The sequence below is a fragment of the Boleophthalmus pectinirostris genome, unplaced genomic scaffold (assembly GCF_026225935.1).
Source record: "Boleophthalmus pectinirostris isolate CB_2022bp ecotype Guang Dong unplaced genomic scaffold, ASM2622593v1 HiC_scaffold_9, whole genome shotgun sequence".
NCBI lineage: Eukaryota > Metazoa > Chordata > Actinopteri > Gobiiformes > Gobiidae > Boleophthalmus > Boleophthalmus pectinirostris.
Genome location: NW_026571541.1, coordinates 545,950 through 565,821, shown reverse-complemented (window position 1 = coordinate 565,821; position 19,872 = coordinate 545,950). Strand labels below are relative to the sequence as shown.

Here is a 19,872-nt window from a genome sequence, read left to right as displayed (position 1 = left end):
TACAGAATTCACAATGTTTTAAGGTAAAAATAAAATGCAGTTTTCAGTCTCTGATTTGTGGTATCAGCAGGTACTAAAAATCCAAAATCCAAAGATACAGAACTGAAGAAACTGGATCAGCACGTTTCTCAAACTATCATCATGTGAAATATCTTTTTGGAACCAAATCTCAATAGTCACTATCCACGCTTACGTCACAAACCAGAAAGACGTTTGGAAACATGTGATGACAACTTCCGGTGTAGTTCCCGACACTGGACTCACCGACCGACTGTGATCAAACCCACTGAAGTAAATGTGATCAGTTTGTGCTGTTTGGAATCATCTGGAATTTGGTGCCTCATCTCTTCTAATCACATGTACCAGTGCACTCAGAGTTGTGTGTTAGTGTAGAAATGACGAAAACTGAGATATGGTTGGAATTGTTGATTATCCGAACATAACGGAACACTACAATGACACGGAGATGAAGAAAACTGGAACATTTTCTCATTTTTCTAACATTTTTTGAGCCTAACTTCCGAGAACAGAACCCACCTGAACTTCATCGCATGTTTCCAAACGTCTTCCTGGTTTTTGATGTATGCGTGAATAGAGCCTATCAACTCACAAGTCTAAACAAATCCAACCTGGTGCAAACATGGCATTCTGGGTAATGTAGTAATGTAGTATTTTAGTGTACCAGTATTAATATCTTGAGCCTACTCCTGTCTAAAGGCGCTCTAATAACACAGTACTTACAGTTGACCGCTGGCTCTTCCTTGTGACCTTTGACCCTGTCCCCTAAGCCATCACAGACACCCTTAGGAGCCTGCACCTTACGACGAGAGAGTCTTTAACGCGAATAATCCCAAAACAGAAGAACGCTGCGAGTGCATTAATGTTTCATACCTCTTCATTTCCACTGGAGCACCGCGCTTCCGCCAATCAATAGATCAACCTGCTGTCACCCGGTTAGCACCTGAGGGCGGGGGGGCAAGGGGGGTGGAGAGGGTGCACCCACGGGACCCCCTCCGGGCCGGATCATAGGAACACCAACCCCTGCACCCTTCCCTCAGCGCTGGGGGTCTCCGAGGATTAAAGCTACAGCCCGGAGCCAGGAGCAGACCACCTGTAATGAACACGACAGCAACCGCGAGGGGAGGGGGGCTACGCTAATGAGCACGCGAGAGGCTATGCTAATCAGGGCTCGCGTCTGATTGGACACAAGAGGAAGGGAAACCAGGAAATAGAATTGTGTAGAAAAGTGTATTTGAACTCAGCATGGAACTGGAAAAAACAACAGTGTCATTTGGGAACGGAATAATCTCAGTGTATTTATTTATCTGTTTAAAGGTGGACTCTGTAACTGCTAAGGTGGAGGGTCCGCTACCTGCTTGTCTCCATGGAGATGTTATGCCTTTGCCTGGAATGTTCCACAGTATGGCAGTAAACATATCTCCTTTGCATTTGTTCAATTACAGGTGTTTTTAGATCTCAAAAATGTGTTAGAATATATTCATTTTTACCATGTTCAGGCTCGCTCCTCCATAGATCTGACTAGTGTTGTAGTCAAGACAGCAATAATTGAGACCAAGACCTGTCCGAGACCACAGGGTCCCGAGACCAGCACAAGACCAAGACCTCTGAGGGTCGAGACCGAGACAAGACCAAGACTAAGACAAGATCAAGACTTTGAAAGGTCGAGACCAAGACAAGACTGAGACAAGACTGAGACTTTTAAAAGAAGAGACTGAGACAAGATCGAGACTTTTAAAAGAACTGAGACAAGACTGAGACTTTTAAAAGAAGACTGAGACAAGACTTTTAAAAAAAAGACTGAGACTTTTAAAAGCCGAGACTGAGACAAGATCGAGACTTTTAAAAGCCGAGACTGAGACAAGATCGAGACTTTTAAAAGCCGAGACTGAGACAAGATCGAGACTTTGAAAGGCAGAGATCAAAACCAGACCTAGACTTTTAAAGGTCAAAACTGAGACCACGGCCCATCTTTGTCATTTTCAACATTTATTTGTATTTTACAGTTATTTTGGCACATATATATCAATGTTTTTATAAATCTATCTCCATTTTATCACTCGTAAAGTGTTGCACTGAGACAAGACCAAGTCCAAGCACCTTCAAGACGGAGACAAAACTGAGTCCAAATGCAGTCGAGTCCAAGATGAGACCAAGACGACAAAAAAAACAAAACGGTATTGAGGCTGTTCTCATTAAAAATCTACAATATGATTTACTTATGGGCATAGGCACACAGCAATAACACTTGCACAAACACACAAAATGGGTAACTAAACTCAGATTTAAACCTGGACTGGACCAAACTAGGACCAGGAAGGTCCAAACCAAGTCTACACCAGGGACTAAACTGGAACCAAACCTGGAGTGAATCTACAGTGTTTACACAGCTCCAATGAACTTACTGTATGTACACAGAAGATTTACAAATATTTTATGCAGTATTCACACATATTGTAAGTTGTGTGGTGGTATTACTTTGAGAAAGAAAAGTAAAGTTCTAATTTTAAAAGATAAAATTCCACATGACACATTCTGGATTCAACTTAATCAACTTAAAATGTCTAAAACCATGACAACAGCCCAAACGTGAACATGTCTTCACTCTCACAGCACAGTTAGTCTGTTAGCTGGTGAACTCTTCATATCAAAGCACATGACCAAACAGTGCCCCTCCCCCCCTCAGACACCTGTTCTCCGGCTGTCCCTGCCCTCCTGTCCCAGTGGGGCTCCTGCTGCGGGCAGTTTGGAGTGTGGTGGAGCGCGGCATCATGGGAAACGCAGTCTCTTCAAAGGTAATGCGATGCTGCTGTGAGGGTCTGCTGTCTCACATGTCCACACACGGGGGCTTTGATCTGCGCCTGTCACTCCCCCCTTCACCTGACAGGACCCCCACCCCCCCTGCCTCTAAGGCTGATCACTGCCTTGGGCTCTGGACGGGTGTAATACAGACTTTTGAACACCAGGGGGTTTGGAGAGCTTTAAATTCCCAAGAAATTTACTTTTTATGTTCTAACTTCCAACACAGAACTGTCACAATAATTATTATATCAACAAACACTGGTGTATTGGTTGGCCAGTATATCGGGCCAATACTTGGGCTAGTCCAACGAGGTTCATTTGGTCTTTTGATAATCACATGACCACTCTGAGGAAGAACACTCGTGAGCAGTCGAAATTGTCAGGTATGAAAACACACTCTATTTTTGAAAAAAGAACCTAAAAACATATAATATTTGGACTTTTAGCATCAGTTATCGGCCTCAAAGCTCCAGCACAGGCCGAGATAAGACTTTAGTGCAAAGAGATAACTGCTGAAAGCGTGACTAATCAGCTCTCTTACAGGTTTGTGGTGGAAAAAGAAAAGGGCTGTGGGTTTTTGGTAATTTAAATTGCAGAATGTGGGGGAGAAAATCAAAATTCACCCTGTATATCAGCTCAAAAATATCAGCAAAGTTCATTGGTCATCGATTTCTCTGGATTCTAAACAATCAGAATCAGCATCAGCCATGAAAAAATGCATCTCGTCAAGATTCACTTCTTTAATCGATGTATTGATTTACTTCCTATTAGGGATGTAACAATAACCAAAATATTGTGATATCGTATCGTCAAAAGTCTCACAAAAATATCTGGGCTCTCACAATATATCAAATTACAAGTTCCTTTACTTAAAACTGCAGGTTTTATAGTAGCAACAGCTAATAAACATAGGAAACTACATATCCCCTTGATTCATTTCAGTGCAGACAACATGAAGAAATATGTTTTTTTACTAGAATTCTTGAGATTATGACGGAAATAATTCACACCAGAATCTTATCAAGGTATTTTAAAAGCAAAAAAGTGTTCTATCTACAATAATATTAGCTTCTCCAAAATATAAATATTGTACCGTGAGATGTATATTGAGAAAATATTGTACGGAGAGATTTGGATATTGTTATACTTCCTACACGATCTGCTATCCTGGAGCTCAGTAGGAGCATCTGTGCACTGTGAGACCTACACTCTGAGAACATGAAGCTTCACTCTTATAATAAGCACAGTCATCTCAGGCTGATGTTAGTGCAGCTTCACAGAGAGAGAGAGAGAGAGAGAGAGAGAGCGCTGACTCACTGTGGGCCTGTGGAAGGACTGGCTCATCCTTCATCTCATCCAGGATCATTTAACAAAACTGAAGCCTCCAGATTCTACCAACAACTCCTGTCACAAGCAAACACCCTACTGCAATAAATGTGCACTGTGTAGCTTTTCTGGAGGAAGCTACGCGACCGTCTTGTCTCCATGGAAACAGTATTGCTTTACCTGGAATGTCCCACCCTATGACATTAAACTTATCTATGTATCTTTGAAGAGAAGTAGGTGAAATCAAAAGGCAAGGACATTTTGAACAATAAAAACACAAGTCATCTAATAATGGAAGATTGTTAATGTTAATGCCACACTGTGGAAGCAATCCAATCAAAGCAGTAACATCTCCATGGAGACAATAAACGTTACATAGTGCACCTAAAACAATAATATTAACTCTTTCCTCCTTGGACGCCTACTAGGAACAAACCATACTACAGCTTGGGTTGACACATTTATCATCTTGGTCACTTTCTCGTGCACAGAGCTCTGCATAAGTGTTTGTTTCTGTGGCGATTCTGTCACATCGCATCTTGGAAAAAAAGACTGAAATATTTCAAAGGACTCGCCTGAGCAACATCCAGATTTCCGGGCAGTTTTGGTTCATAATCGAGTATAAAGTCCCGGATAGTTTGTTTGGATATCGCAGGACTTCATGCAGACGCATCAGCGGCATTCTCACCTTCGTAAGTTTCACTCTCTGAAAGTCCGTCACTGTCGCTGTTTTCCACTTTATAATCAACTTCATCATCACTTTGAAATCAATAAAAGTCACTTTCTCTAAACGTATCCATAAAATACGTCCGCTCCTCATTACTTCTAAAACTGTGCTCCGTAATCTTTCCATTGCATGTGTTTCGTGTTGTGTTTTTTCCGGAAGCTACAATCGTTACTACTTCAATTAATTTCCGAAAAAATCTGTGTAAACGTATCCTGGAATCCTATTGGTCAGTCTAGTGTGGGTTGTAGTGGGCCTCACCTATCACAGCCTTTGTTTACATGTGAAAAACCGAGCCGTTTCTAATGGTCGTCAAATCACGTCTTTAGTGAAACAGCGGAGGAGTCAACAGACGTCATTAAGGAAACAAGGAGGGTCGTCAAATGTCGTCTTCATGGGGGAAAGAGTTAAAATAATCCACCTCTTGCAAAGCACATCGCAAAGATATTCACACATCAGCTCATGAAGCAGCCTGAATCCACCAAAGCTCTACAAGAAAAAAACCATGCCCACTCACATGCCACCTCCAGAGACGCGTTCCTGCTGACCGCCTCGCCCAGGTAGTTCCGCGCCACGCACACGTAGGAGCCCTCGTCCGGCTTGCTCCTGCGCCCGTGCACGATCCGGAGGAAGAAGAGGGATCCGCCCTGCAGCAGCATGCGGTGGGAGCGCTGGTCGTCCTTATCCGTCTCCACGCGCTCGCCGTCCTTGTACCACTCCACGGTGGGGGTGGGCCTGCCCTCCGCCTTACAGTTGAGGGTGGCCGGCTCTCCCTTGGACACGATCAGGTCCGACGGGTGCTCCATGATCCGAGGAGGGAAGTCTTCCTGACGCATCCGAGATCCTGGAGAAACAGAGGACATAGGCATTTTGTAAGTTTAAAGGTCTTATATTACACAAAAATGGACTCTTGTGAGCTTTGAGACATGTTATAATGTTGTTACCTTCTCAAAAACATTCAAACATGTTTGAGTAACATTTATTATTAATCTGTCTACAACTTCAAGCTCAAAATGCTCTGTTCCACCTTGTGATGTCATGTAGTTTCAAGTTCAACAAGCTCTTTTCACATTTAGTTCAGTAGAGATTGGCAATTCCAGAGCTGAAATTATCCAAAATGATTCTAGTGAAGGTGTATGGAGTTTAAAAACACAGTGGAGCACTTCCTGTATTACTAGATGACATCACAAGGTGGAATAGAGTAATGTCTGTTCACAGATTTGGACATGACACAGACATTTTAGCTCTGTTTATTGGAACTAAAACTGCAACTTCGCATTCTTTTATTTAGTGCCACTTGTAAACAACAGTGAAGCAGGACACAAGACAAGCCCAGTCTGTGAGCTGTCCCTGTCCCACAGAGGAGGAGGAGGAGGAGGAAGAAGAGAGGCGGAGGAGGAGGACAGCAGCAGCAGATCACTAATCAATGGGCAGGAAATGGAGAGAATGAGCCTAAACGAGTAGAGGAGGACAGACTGTCTCTGTGCTGCCAATAAGCCTCTGTCTGGACCATCCTGTTCCACGCTCCAGGCCCCGCTGCACACGCTCACTTTCATCTGGACTTTACAACTCTGGACAGCAACAGTTTACCACACATTTCCTCACTTGTGCTGAACTATTTTAACCACTAATATTAAGTCCAGTAGATTTTTAGGGGCTGTCGACTACCTGACTTTAAAGTTTCTATATTCTGCAAGATTTAAGTCATGTTAGAAAGTTGTTACCTCCTTACAAACACACCTGGACTTATGTTTCATTCACATTCAAATACTCTGTTCAACCTTGTGATGTCATGAAGTGGTAGTTTTCAAGTTAACAGTTCCTTTAAAGGCCTATTCATACTTCATGAGAACATAAGAATTTTGTTTTTGTATCTATGGCTGGACGAACAAAATGACGTCATTTCGTTGGTCCGGTTCCTGTTGGGCAGCTCTTGTTGTTTGTTCTCGACGCCTCAGCTGAGCAGAAGTTTGTTTGGCTCGACATCTTTGCTCTGATTGGTTATTTATGTGATTCCTTGCTGGTGTGGAGAAAAAAAAAAAAAAAGGAAGGTTTTGAATCACAGTTGGTGAAAAAATACAAACATTTATACGACACGAAGCTCAAATATTATAAAGACGCCAAATGGTAAGAAATTCATGGAGGGAGATCGCGGACATTTTAGGTCCGGACGAAAAGGGGGCGGGGCAGGGCGAGGGGGCGGGGCAGAGCGATGGAGCGGGGCACTTCGCCAGCAGAACATCTTTTGAAGTATGAAATGTCAGAGCCCAAACAAACTTTGTTCTTGTTCTTATCACTTCAAGAACAAGAACAAAGTTTTTTATGATCTTATGACGTATGAATAAGCCTTTACCTTTTATCATTGAGATCGGCAAGTCCAAAAAAACTAAACAAAAAACATCTACTGTTGTTGTACGTTAAAGATCCTACATTAATATACTAAAAAAGACTCTTGTGAGATTTAAACCATGTTAGAATGTTGTTACCTCCTCAAAAACAGATCTGGAGTTGTGTTTTGTTTCATTCACACTTTCTTTTTTTTTTTTTTTCTTTTTTTGTTTACCTTTAGTTCATTAGAGATTGGCAAATGATTCTAGTGAAGGTGTGTGAAGGTTAAAAACACAGTGGAGAACTTCCTTTATTACCACATGACATCACAAGGTGGAATGGAGTATTTCCAATTTGAGAGAAGAACTAAATATGAAGGGTTTGTGTGTTAAACATGTGAATGAAACAAAACTCAACCCCAGGTCTGATTGTGATGACAAAACTACATTAAAACATAGAAAACAGAGTAACTTGGGCGATTTAATATTTCGTCAGGATCCATACACTTTGCCACACCATACCAATTCAGTGAGCGGTTGATGGTTCAAATCCCGTCACATCTTCCGATCAATAAAATAAACATGGGCCGCAGCGTTTAATCACAATTTAAGAGTCGTCAGGAAGTGCCATCTGCCGCCGTCCAACCTGTAGCGGGGGCTTGTGGGTAATTGGACCCCGGGGTGTTGCCGTGCCGACAGAAGCCGCACACACCAGTGATGTATGTGCTGTAGACAAGTGGAGCTGGGGAGGAGGGCAGGGCACGGGAGGAGATCAGGCAGGGCAAGTGTGGCCTCCCCCCCGCCGCGGTGAATCTTCAGTTTATGTGAACGCTGCTCGGGGACATTTGAGACGGTCTTAAAACTCAAGTGTCCTCCATTAATACTCGCACTACTACAGATAGGAAGCAAGAATGTGAAGTAAGAAAAAGTGAAATTCAATATTTCCTTTTTGAAATTTGTTAAAAGGCCCATGTTACACTATTTTCAGATTTTAGTTAAAATGTAGTTTCCTCATCACAAACAGACCTGGACTTGTGTTTTGTTTCATTCACACATGTTGAACACACAAATCCTTCATATTTCATCCTTCTCTCAAATGAAAACACCCTGTTCCACCTCGTGATGTCATGAGGTAATACAGAAAGTCTTTTTTAAACCCCATCCACCTTCACTAGAATCATTTGGATAATAACTTGAAAACTACCACTACCTGATGTTACAAGGTAGAACAGATTTACACATTTAAAAAAAATATATAAGAGCAGATGTTACAAGTTATTTTTTATTTACCATCAATTCATATTTTATTGTACCTTAAAACCAATTATATTATTATAATTATAATATAATAATAATATATATATATATATATATATATATATATATATATATATATATATATATATATATATATATATATATATATATATATATATATTATATAATAATTATATAATTATTAAGTATATTTTAGTCCCAACTTAAGTTATTTCAGTCAATTTAAGTTTTTTGTTTATAATGTAAGAGGGCGGGTCCTCAGGGAAAAAGTCGGTCTGTAGAATAACTTTCGTGATGTGTATAAACTGCATATTTTGTTTGTGTTATATCATTGTAATATGTATGATTATATTAACTGACCAAAGAAAATAAACTGACTAACTAACAGAGCATTTTAAAGATGTAGAATAATAAAGAGTTACTCAAACATGTGTGAATGAAACAAAACACAATTTCAGGTCTGTTTTTGAAGATGAAACAACATTCTAACATGGTGTAGCCTCCGAGGACCTGACATATATGTCCAACACATTTTGGATTGTTCCTAATAAATCATTTTTGCAAATCATTATTCAGTTGTGACTTTATCATATATATATATATATATATATATATATATATATATATATATATATATATATATATATATATATATATATATAAATTTATTTTTTTTTATATTGGAAACTACATCATGTAAAAATAGAATTCTCTGTTTTTGGTTCATCAGGTCCAACCAACCCAAACAACAAAGAGAAATCAATAAAGCCGCAAGAGCTCGGGTCCTAGGAGGTTAAAGCTCACAAGAGTCTATTTTGTGTCATATAGGACCTTTAAAATACCATTTGTACAATTTTTCTAATGTTTTCAAGCAAAATGTGTCTTGCCCCAGTATAGATAGATTGTATAAGCAGCTCTATAGGTCAGAATAAGTCCACCGTGTGCTTTCTGCATGTGATTACAAAGCCACTAATGTTATCTGAGAGTCAGAAAACATAAAGCACACTAGTTGTTGTTTACCATCACTGTAAACTCTGCTCTGATTTGCAGAGTTATTAAAAAAAAAAAAAAAAAAAAAAAAAAAAAACGATCCACGCTGCCGTTCTTTGGAGCTCCCAGTTTTGTCTTATTTATCAGCAGCACAGTGTGAGGTTTGGGGTCAGGCCCTTCTTCAGGCATAAAACAGTGGGAGCTCCACAGAACTACAGTGTGGATCTGTTTTGGATTTATTTATTTTTTTTCTGTTTTGCAAAAAGTGTTGTTTGAGCCCAACTTTTACCATGTCTCTTCCAAAAGTGTTTAAAAACTCATGATGCATTGTGAATAATAAGGATGCTCTACATCACAGGTGTCAAACATAAGGCTCGGGGGCCAGATCTGGCCCTTCAAGACCTTTAATCTGGCCCTCAGCTGACTTTGTACTAAAATATTGTAATTATATTTTCTATTAAAATATTAATTTTCTGTGGTGTTTATCACAGCAGCGTCTCCAGTGTCTCTGTACGTGGCCCCTCCCACCAGAGCAGCACAAATGAAGACTTGTCTCTTTCCAAACGCTCTTAAAGGACGATCGTTTTGACTGTTGACCGTGACACCCTCATCAGAAAAATGTCCAACATGAGAAAAGTGGAGCCGAGTGCAGAATTTTACAACAAAAATTGACTTATTCCTGTTTACAGACAAGTTCATGTTAAAACATTGTGTTGAAATTGTATTTTTCTTAAAGTTTCAGGTTGTTCATAATATTATAATATTTTGTTAAAGAAAGAGTTTATCAATTAAAAAAGATTTCTGTAATAGATTTGTGTTTCTCTGCACAAATATTTGAACTTATTGTTATTTTGGGGGTTTATATGACATGAGTTTTCTGATCCGGACACTTTGGGATCAAAGTAGGTTGGATACGACCCCCGGAACAAAATGAGTTTGTCACCCCTGTTCTACATGCATAAAGTAGGAGAGGAAGAACTTCGGACCCACTGCAAACCATTTCAAATGAACTACTTCTGTACAGTGACATTTCTTTAACCCTTTAAAAAAAAAAAAAGTTTCATGTATCTTTTGTGGTGGAGTGTCAGACGGCTGCTTGTCTCCATGGAGATGTCACTGCTTTGCCTAGAACTCATTCAAATGGTCCTTATTGTGTTTTTATTGCCAAAAAACTCAATGGAAAACATGCATTCTTACTGTGAGTGAGCTCGCCTCGTTATAGATCTGACCTGTAACCTGGTCTGGTTGTCTGGTATGAGGTACAGATATATACTGTACCTCATACCGTCTATATCAGGTAGAAGTTCTCTCAACTATGACACCGGTATCAATTGCTACACTTAAATAGAATGCAATTTATTAATGGTACTTTTATGAACTTTCAGTCCTGTCTGCTCCTGTCTGCTCCTGTCTGCTCCTGTCAGATCACACTTTTGCTCTTGTCGACCCCACTTTAATAAATGAAGCAGCAATTAACACCCTGACAGTGACGAATGGAGCCTAAGATAACACGACCGTCTCCTCTGAGCGCGAGGAGATCCAGGTTTATTCATATCTCCACCGAACATCTGCCCATGCACCAGCCCCACCACACACACACACACACACACACACACACACACACACACGCTCACACTCGCACAACCCACCCACTCCTCTCCCACCACCGGACCCACGCGCCCCACACAACCGCCCCGACCGACACCATTCAATTCATATCAGCCTAATTTGGTCCAATCTAATTTTGTAGCGACGGAGGAGCTTCTAATCACGTCAAGTCCAAAGCTCCATCTGCCCGGTCCCTCTGCAGCAGATGTGGACAGAGGAGCCCGGCTCCACGGAATGAACAGGAAAGAAAAGAGGGGGAAAGAAATACATACATAATACATCTACTGTTGTTGTACGTTAAAGGTCTTATAGTACTCAAAAAAAAGACTCTTGTGAGATTTACGCCACGTTAGAACATTGTTACCTCCTCAAAAATAGATCTGGAGTTGTGTTTTGTTTCATTCACACATGTTTTTTACCTTTAGTTCAGTAGAAATCGGCAATTCCAGGTCTGAAATCAACCAAATGATTGTAGTGAAGGTGTGCGGAGGTTAAAAACACAGTGGAGCACTTCCTGTATAACCACATGACATCACAAGGTGGAGCAGAGTGTAAAGAACTCACCCTAAATGTGCAGGGTTTGTGTGTTAAACATGTGAATGAAACAAAAAAAAAAACAAAAAAAAAAAACAGCTCTGGGTTAACAACATTATTATATAAATCAGAAATAAAAGTGTAATATGGGCTTTTAAATTTAATTTTAAAAATGTTTTCAAGTTGAAAAATATCTGTTAGCGCACCAGACCACCAACCAGCTAATTTTAAAAATGTTTGAGAATTTATTTATTGATTTAGTATGTCAAAAGCTCTATAAATAAAAATGCTAAAAATAAATATGACAGGAAGGGAGTAGTAGAGAGTAGTTATGACTCACAAGTGACTAAATGACACAGAAATGTATTACTGTAAAAGTCTTAATTGTTGGAAAATAATAAAAATAAAATTCTCCAGATTACCAGGAAATTGTTTTGGACCAAATCTGCAAAATGACCAGCTAAAAAAACCAAAACAAGAGCAGCTAATGACTGGACTAATGACTCCAAAAGTTCCCAGTATCAGACCGTGTATAACAGCGAGTGAGGTCAGGGCGAAATTTCATTACGAAATTTGCCTGGAGCGCTGAAAGAACTAAAACCAGCCCTGACACTGATAATAATCATCATTATTTTTATAGTTTTATATAACACTTTTCATTGTAACACAAAGACTCTTCGCAAGAAATTAACACTAAAACAAGGACAGGACACAAAAACAGTAATGAGGAGCAGTCGTGTGTTGACTGCAAAATTCTATGATTTGGCCAAGATTTTAAAACTTATATTGGGTTATTCATCTTGTTTTCAGATTTAATATCTACTTAATAGTTCTGAGATGGTTCTTTCTAGTCCTAGAGGTTGTTTGTTTAAAGAGAACTCGTCAAGTAAAATGATCTTGGTGCATGGACAGACTACTACTACTACTACTTTTAAGTCATTTTCTGATAGATTTAAGTGTTTATATCTTAGGCTACGTTCAGACTGCAGGGCTTGATGCTCAATTCCGATTTTTTTGTGAAATCCGATGTTTTTGCGAGGTCGTTCACATTTCCAATTAAATGCGACTTGTCTGTGACTCCAGTGTGAATGGTAAACGGCCCGAAAGTGTCCCACATGTGACACTGGAGGACACGATGACGTCAACCCCATGCATCAACCGCAGCGAGCGTGCTCTGTGTTTACGGAAGTTGTCCAAACATGGACGCGAGCATTGAGCACCTGGCGATTTTATAGTTCCGGTTTCCGCCTGCTTCAGCGCAGAATAGTGACGTTTGTCGCTTGTTAATGACGTGTAGGTCGGATGGATGCGCTTTGGCCGTTCAGACTGAAGTCGCATGTCAAAAGATCGGATATGTATCAGTTTCAGGAGCACATATCCAAGTGACCTGGGTCGCATTTGAAAAATTCGGATCTATGTTGTTCAGACTGTCATTAAAAGATCAGATACAGGTCACATAGAAGCCAAAAAATCAGATTTGGGTCACTTCAGGCTGCAGTCTGAACGCAGCCATACATTTGGGCCAAGCTTTTGTGCAGTGTGCGGTAGAAGTCTGCGCAGGACAGAATTTTCAGTCCTGCTCCTGCAAAAAATTTTAATTTTCATTCATTCATTCATTTTGAACAATATTTTGTCTCGCTCCCACCCGCAAATCTCGCAAAACAAGCACGTTGGCTTTCTTAAGCTCTATCAAACATGGGGAAGTAAAAAGAAACTGTCTAAGATGTGAGCGAGATTAGACCACACCTGCAAATTTAGGCTGCTTAAAATGTTTTTTATTGATGCGAAAGAAAATATCCAGCACAAATGATGTATGATAGACAATCATTAATCAATTGTATATTTAACTTTAGACTCATATTTAGTGTGTGGGACTGCAATTTATCATCCCACCCACACACGACCGCAATGAGCTTTCAAAATGTGTCCTGCGCCGCACTATTTTGTGTCAGAAAAAGTGTGTTTTGAGCAGATTTTTGAAGATGTTTAGTGAGTCTGAGTCTCTGATGTGAAGGGGGAAATAGTTCCAGATTGAGGAACTAACCCTAACCCATGGCAAAGGCTCGGTCCCCCAACATTTGATAAAGATATTCAAGAAAGTGAAGTCCTAAAATCCTCCGACCGTCCTTCTACAACCCTGATTATCAGAACTTCAGTCCATCGCACGCACAATCTCCCGTAGAAGCCATTTTGTCCCGGCTGAACATAAAACACCTGCTACTGCCCTGAACGACGCCCTCTATCATGTCCCTTTACCAGCCTTTACCACCGACCCACTGTCCAATCCCACTCCACCGTGACAACACGCTATTCAACCTAATGGAAACACTCCTGTACCTGCACATCTATACGGGAAAGTGCCCCTTGTTCCAGCGTTAAGACCATTCCAATCCCAAACACATCACACTGGCTTTGAAAGAAAGACATCGCTGCACACCTCACTAGGTAAACTGCCCCTCGCTCCAGGGCTTAGACCGTTCCCATCCTGTACCTATCACATCGGCTTCGAAAGGGACCAATAACTGCAACATCTATCTCGGAAAGTACCCCTTGTTTCGGCGTTTAGACCCTTCCAATCCCGTATCACATTCCCTTAGAAAGACAGCTACGCCTTAACGTATATCCAAAAGCGCCTCTTGTTCCAGCGTTTAGACCCTGTATTTTAAAGAAACCTGCGACGGCACATCTATCCAGGAAAGTGGCCCTTATTCCAGCACTTAGACCGTTCCCGCCGTGTTCTTTTGTCTCCCTCCTCACTACAGATAACTGTGTTTGTCCCTTAAGGCCATCATTGGGTTTGTACAATCAAGTACACACTCCGCAGGGGGCCGGGCCAGATCCAATCTCCCACAAATCATTACGGATTCTACAAAGTGCAGGAGCGAGTAATGGAACATGAGTCCAGATGTATGTTTGAACACTCACTGTTAGCACAATACTGAAAATAAACCGAAACACAGGTAAGGGGTCAGTGTACCATTTGTTCTTTAAAATTTCAATTAAGAATGAAAAACAAGGTAACACTTTATAATAACTACACCTCATTTAGCCTTAATAAAGCATGAATAGAGACTTAATTAATAATGACAAAGACTTAATTAATAATGATTCATGCTTAGTAAATGTTTAATAAAGGATAATTAGTCTTCACTTTAGAAAAGCTCTCAAAAAGACTTAACTAACAGATAACAGCTGCCTGAATGATCATTGCATTACATTATTAGTAAATCATTCTGTCATAGTTTACTAATGATTAATAAATGCCCAAATGGTTAGTTCATGAGTAATTAAGTATGAAATAATTATGAGTAACTATTTACAGCACAAATTAAGTGCAAATGCTAATTAAGGTAGTAATTAAGTAGTTACTAAGTGTGAATCATTATTAATTAAGTCTTTGTTCATGCTTTATTAAGGCTAAATAAGATGTAGTTATTATAAAGTGTTACCAAAAACAATAAAATGGGAAAATAGTTATTTCATTTTTTCCTGTTTTAGTGTCAAAATAAATAAATAAATAAATAAATAAATGGATGTAAAGTTTATTTCAAAAAACACCAAGCAAAAACCAGCCTGATTCATCTGCTGGTTTCACTTGATGAGGAAACAACATTACAAAATAGATTAATATGAGCCCTTTAATTAAACATGGGGTCGTTATGGTAACAGCAGTAAGTAATACATTTAAAATGATTTGGAAATGTCTGAAACCAAGTGCCTCGTCTTATGCCGTATAGATACAGCGTACAGTTATATACATGTCTATTTTTCTTTTATAAATAAGCATTTTATGGAGCTAAATTATTCCCTAATTGTGGGAAAGTTGGACTGGCGTGGGCAGTGTTGTGTTTTAGGTTTTGTTTTTCCTCGAGTGAAGCAGAAAAGATGGAGCCACTGTCTGTGTGAATGTTCATGTATGTTAGAATTTGTTCGCTCGACAGCAGACAAGTACTTTTTTTTTTTTTTTTTTTTATTTAACCAATCACTGCTATTTGGTTGTGACATATGTAATGCTCCGCTAACAGGACTAACTGGTATATTCAACTTTTCCCAAATCCTGTAGGAAGAAGAACAATAACGTCTTTCCCCTTGATAAAATTCACCAAACATTTTCTTTATTCCGGCTTTAAATCCTCGATCTCGGGAATCATTGCCAACACAGAATATATGACTCTTCGCTGATTTGTCCGGTGCCCGAACTTGCACTTCCGGGGTTTTTGTGAACTGTCTAGTGTATTCTGATTCCTGACCTAGTCACTGGAGAGAAATGAAACTGAGTGAAGACACTAGGTGGCACCAGCCTGGTTAATCAAAAACAGCCTCGGTGCCTATTTTAATTTTGATATTTTATTTTCTTCTAACGTCCAGGACAATAAACCAGAGAGAATAAAATATCAACATTAAAACAGGCACAAGACTTTAAACTAAATATTGGAAATAGAGGTCGAAATCTATTTTCTGTTTGACATTAAAACGGAATAATGAAATAACAAACTGTTTTCCCATGTTATTGTTTTTTCATTCTTAACTGAAGTTCAAAAGAACCAATGGTACACGGACTGTAAAGTGGGTCATATATTGTCTACAAAATCATATTATAAGTTGTTTTTTTGACATTTACAATTAAAGCATTGAACATATTATTTGTACTGAGAAAAAAATGTCAAAATGCAAGAGCTGATTAATAAATAAAATAAAATAAATCTTAATTATTATTGGAAAAATCCTCCAAATTTCAAGTCTATTTCTTTATATCAGTATCTCGTACCATGTTAGAAAATAGAATGTCCTCTGTAAAGCGTTAAATCACCAGATGTTTCCTCTTAATACAGTTTAATGCATAAAAATAACAAAACATTTGCTGCGATGAAGAACAAATAAAGAGTAAATGGGCAGCCTTGACGAACTGAATTACAATGAATTCCAATTAGAGCCCCCAGCCCGCGCGGCCTCAGCCTTCTCCTTGTAACAGATTTGCTCTGCGTAGCGCCGGGTCACGGCTTTCATGATCTTTTTGTAATTATTTTTATGAGCTCCCTGGAGAAATCTGCACAAACCTGCCGAATCAATACGGTCCGCGCCGGAGCATAAAACAAGCGCTCCCCGAAGAGCCATCCGCGCAGACCGCTCCGACTCCACCCAGGTAACCCGTGGCAACCGGGATTAGAACCAGCAACCCTGGACCAGAGAGCGAGGGGCAGAGCGGGTCCTAAATGAAATATGAGGAGGACTGGACCAGGGGTGCGCCTGAAAATACGCCAACTACTTCAAAGCTCCGGAGGGGTATAAATTATGGATGGACCTCATGTTGTCCATCTCAAACGTGTTCTTCTCAGACTCCTTCTAACCACATCCTCACAGTAACGGCTACCACCCTCAAACCCAGGCACTTTTTTATTTCATTTGAAGATTTTCCATCAGATTCAATGATTTATTTTTATTTTTTTGGCACAAATATTAATCCGTATATCAAAAGTATCAAAATCAGATTCTAATCAATACTGAAACTAACATCAAAATTCATTCAAGCAGGTACTTTAAAAAATCTAATTCTATTGTCTAAAGAAGGAGTTTTTAATTATTGGAAAGGGCATTGTGTATGTTTGAACACTCACATTTAGCACTATACTGAAATTAAACCGAAACACAGGTAAGGGGTTTGTGTACCATTTGTTCTTTTGAATTTCAAATCCAGAATGAAAAACAATAAAATGGGAAAACAGTCTGTTATTTCAATATTCCCTTTTAGTGTCAAACAAACAAAAGAAGAAGGAGAAGGGAATAAATAAATAAATAAATAAAACCAGATTTCAACCTCTGTTTCCAATATTTAATTTAAACGAACAGTTCGGAATTTTGGATGTAGGACCTCATTTTCGCTGGGCTAGTGCATGTCAATGGCCATAGTTAGCCTGCCTGTAAAAAACAGTCTTACCCACTCCACAAAACACCCAAAACAAATCTGTTATTACGTCAGACTGTCCATGTAAATGTCTGTGTCGACAGAATAATGTTTGAAATAAAACTAACCTTGCATCACATGAATCGTCGCATGTTGAGGGACTATTTTCTCATATATCATGTCCAAATCAAAACATAAGCAAGACTAGTGCGGTGACGTTCACGACCAAGACCAAGACCAATTTCTTAAAGTGAATGGTTGGAACGGATTTTCACTTTTACATTTATTTTGGTGTCAATTACTTCACTACCACTGCTGTGCTACTACTACTACATCAACTACTATTACTATTGCTACAACTACCACTACTGCTACTTATTATTATAAGACTTAACTTGGATCAACAAAAGGTCAAATTTGAAAACTAGGAAAAAAAAAAAAATACTACAGATGGTTGTAAGTGACCAGTAATCCACTTTATGCATGTATATTGCCATAGAATATAAAATAAATAAAATGATGTAGTTAAATTGCAATTAAACCACAATGTTAATTCCTTGTATATTTCACACTTTCACTTCTTGTGGGTGGGTGAACTGTCTTGCCAAAGTGCACATCAGTAAAACACACTGGTCAGGATTAAACCGCCAACCCCGTGGTTATAAGGCGACCTCTATAGCGGCTAAGCCACTGTCACCTTTATATTTACTGCCCCCCTGACTCATATCTCTTACTCCCTCTGCCCTTGACACCTCGGGCCGCTGTGGGGGTGAAGCCTCATATCCTTCATGTCATCAGGGGGAAACGTGATCACGCTGCCCAGGGAGGAGGCTCCGTGCCTGGGGAGGGGGATCCAGGCTCTCACCCCCCACCCTCCACGGGCCTGTGCTCCCCCAGATTCATCTTCTTTACTGGGGCTGTCAGCGGTGCAACACCCCGGAGCTCCGTACAGGATACTCCCATCCACCCAGCTGTCACTCCCACTGTACACGGCTTAGAATACAGGCGCGGACAGGAGCGGCTGACAGGAGCGGCCGACAGGAGCAGCCGACAGGGGCAGCTGACAGGAGCAGCCGACCGGAACACTTTGAGATGGAGCGCATGGTGAGAAGAGATATTGGAGGAGGCATGTGAAGCCATTACAGATACTTTGGGAGGTGTGTCGATGAAAGGAAGGTGTGATATGGATTGTTTCAGTCTGGAACGATAAACGATATGAGCCGACCGATATTATGAGGCTCACATTCATAGAGAGAACGACTCTACTGCCACTTACTATGTTTAACTAATAGAAATGAACTCATGAACAAAATGTGGGATATGAATTAATTTTTTACATAGTGGTGAATGGTGCTGTTATATTACACAATCATCTGCAACAACACACTCGCAGATCAGTGCTAAAAAACTGCTGGAAAGTGTGTGGATACATGAAGAGACCCAAAGGTTTGGGGTTCAAATCCCAGCTCTGACCAGTGCACACTGTCAATGTGTCCTTGGGCAAGACACTTGCCTATATGAACACAGTGTGTGTGCGTGTGCGTGTGCGTGTGTGTGCGTGTGTTGTGTGTGTGTGTGTGTGTGTGTGTGATTGGTGGTGGTTGGAGGGGCAGATGGGCACCCTGCCCCCATTCTACCCCAGGGCAGCTGTGGTTACATGTAGCCTGCCATCACCAAGTGCCATGTACAACACTCTGCACATGTCGAGGTGTTCTGCATTTTTGTTTTATTTAATTTTTTTTTAGTTTCTATAATGAGCTAACGTTGTTTCCTCATCAGAAACATGTCTGAAGAGGTTTTAGATGTCATCCACACATGTTTGAATGATGTAGTGATCTCTTCCTTGCACTTTTCAAACCCTCCTCACAAGTCTCCTTGTGGGTTGAGCCCCCTGCTTTAAATAGAGGGCACTATTATTATCATTATTTATGAAGCACTTCCTGATTTCTGTTTGTTTCTCCAAATGTATTTTTAAAACACAGTTTGCATTTCCTCTCCTCCTTTACGAGCTCCTCTACTTCAGTGGGACACACGCACACACACACACACATGCACACACACACACACATGCACATGCACACACATGCACATGCACACACTCACACCCCCCTGCCTTCCTCCCTCGTGTTCTGCCCCGCTCAGGAGCTCAGCTCTGGGGTAACTCTAGAGCGGAGCATCCAGCTAACATCTGATATGTGTCCCTCTGCCGCTGCTCTGCCATGGGTCAGGTTTGACTGCATGATCTGTGCCCTCTCTTTCACCCCTTTCCTCCTCTCTCATTCTCTCTCCCCTCCTCTTCACCATGCTGTTTCTCTCTTCTCTCTCTCCACTCGTGCCTTTCTCTTTTACCCACGCTCTCCTCT

The 19,872-nt window shown here is 40.3% G+C and overlaps 1 protein-coding gene across 1 annotated transcript in view; it reads right to left on the bottom strand.

Annotated features, from left to right (window-relative positions):
- The window catches only part of robo2 (roundabout, axon guidance receptor, homolog 2 (Drosophila)), a 423,708-nt gene extending 417,282 nt beyond the window's left edge, over positions 1-6,426 (bottom strand). The window contains exons 1-2 of the mRNA XM_055147808.1: positions 6,291-6,426; positions 5,388-5,714 (exon numbers count right to left, since the gene is read on the bottom strand). Of these exons, the coding sequence (XP_055003783.1) occupies positions 5,388-5,714; positions 6,291-6,426 (463 nt within the window). The remainder of the gene's footprint in view (positions 1-5,387; positions 5,715-6,290) is intronic.
- Between the last annotated feature and the right edge of the window lie 13,446 nt (positions 6,427-19,872).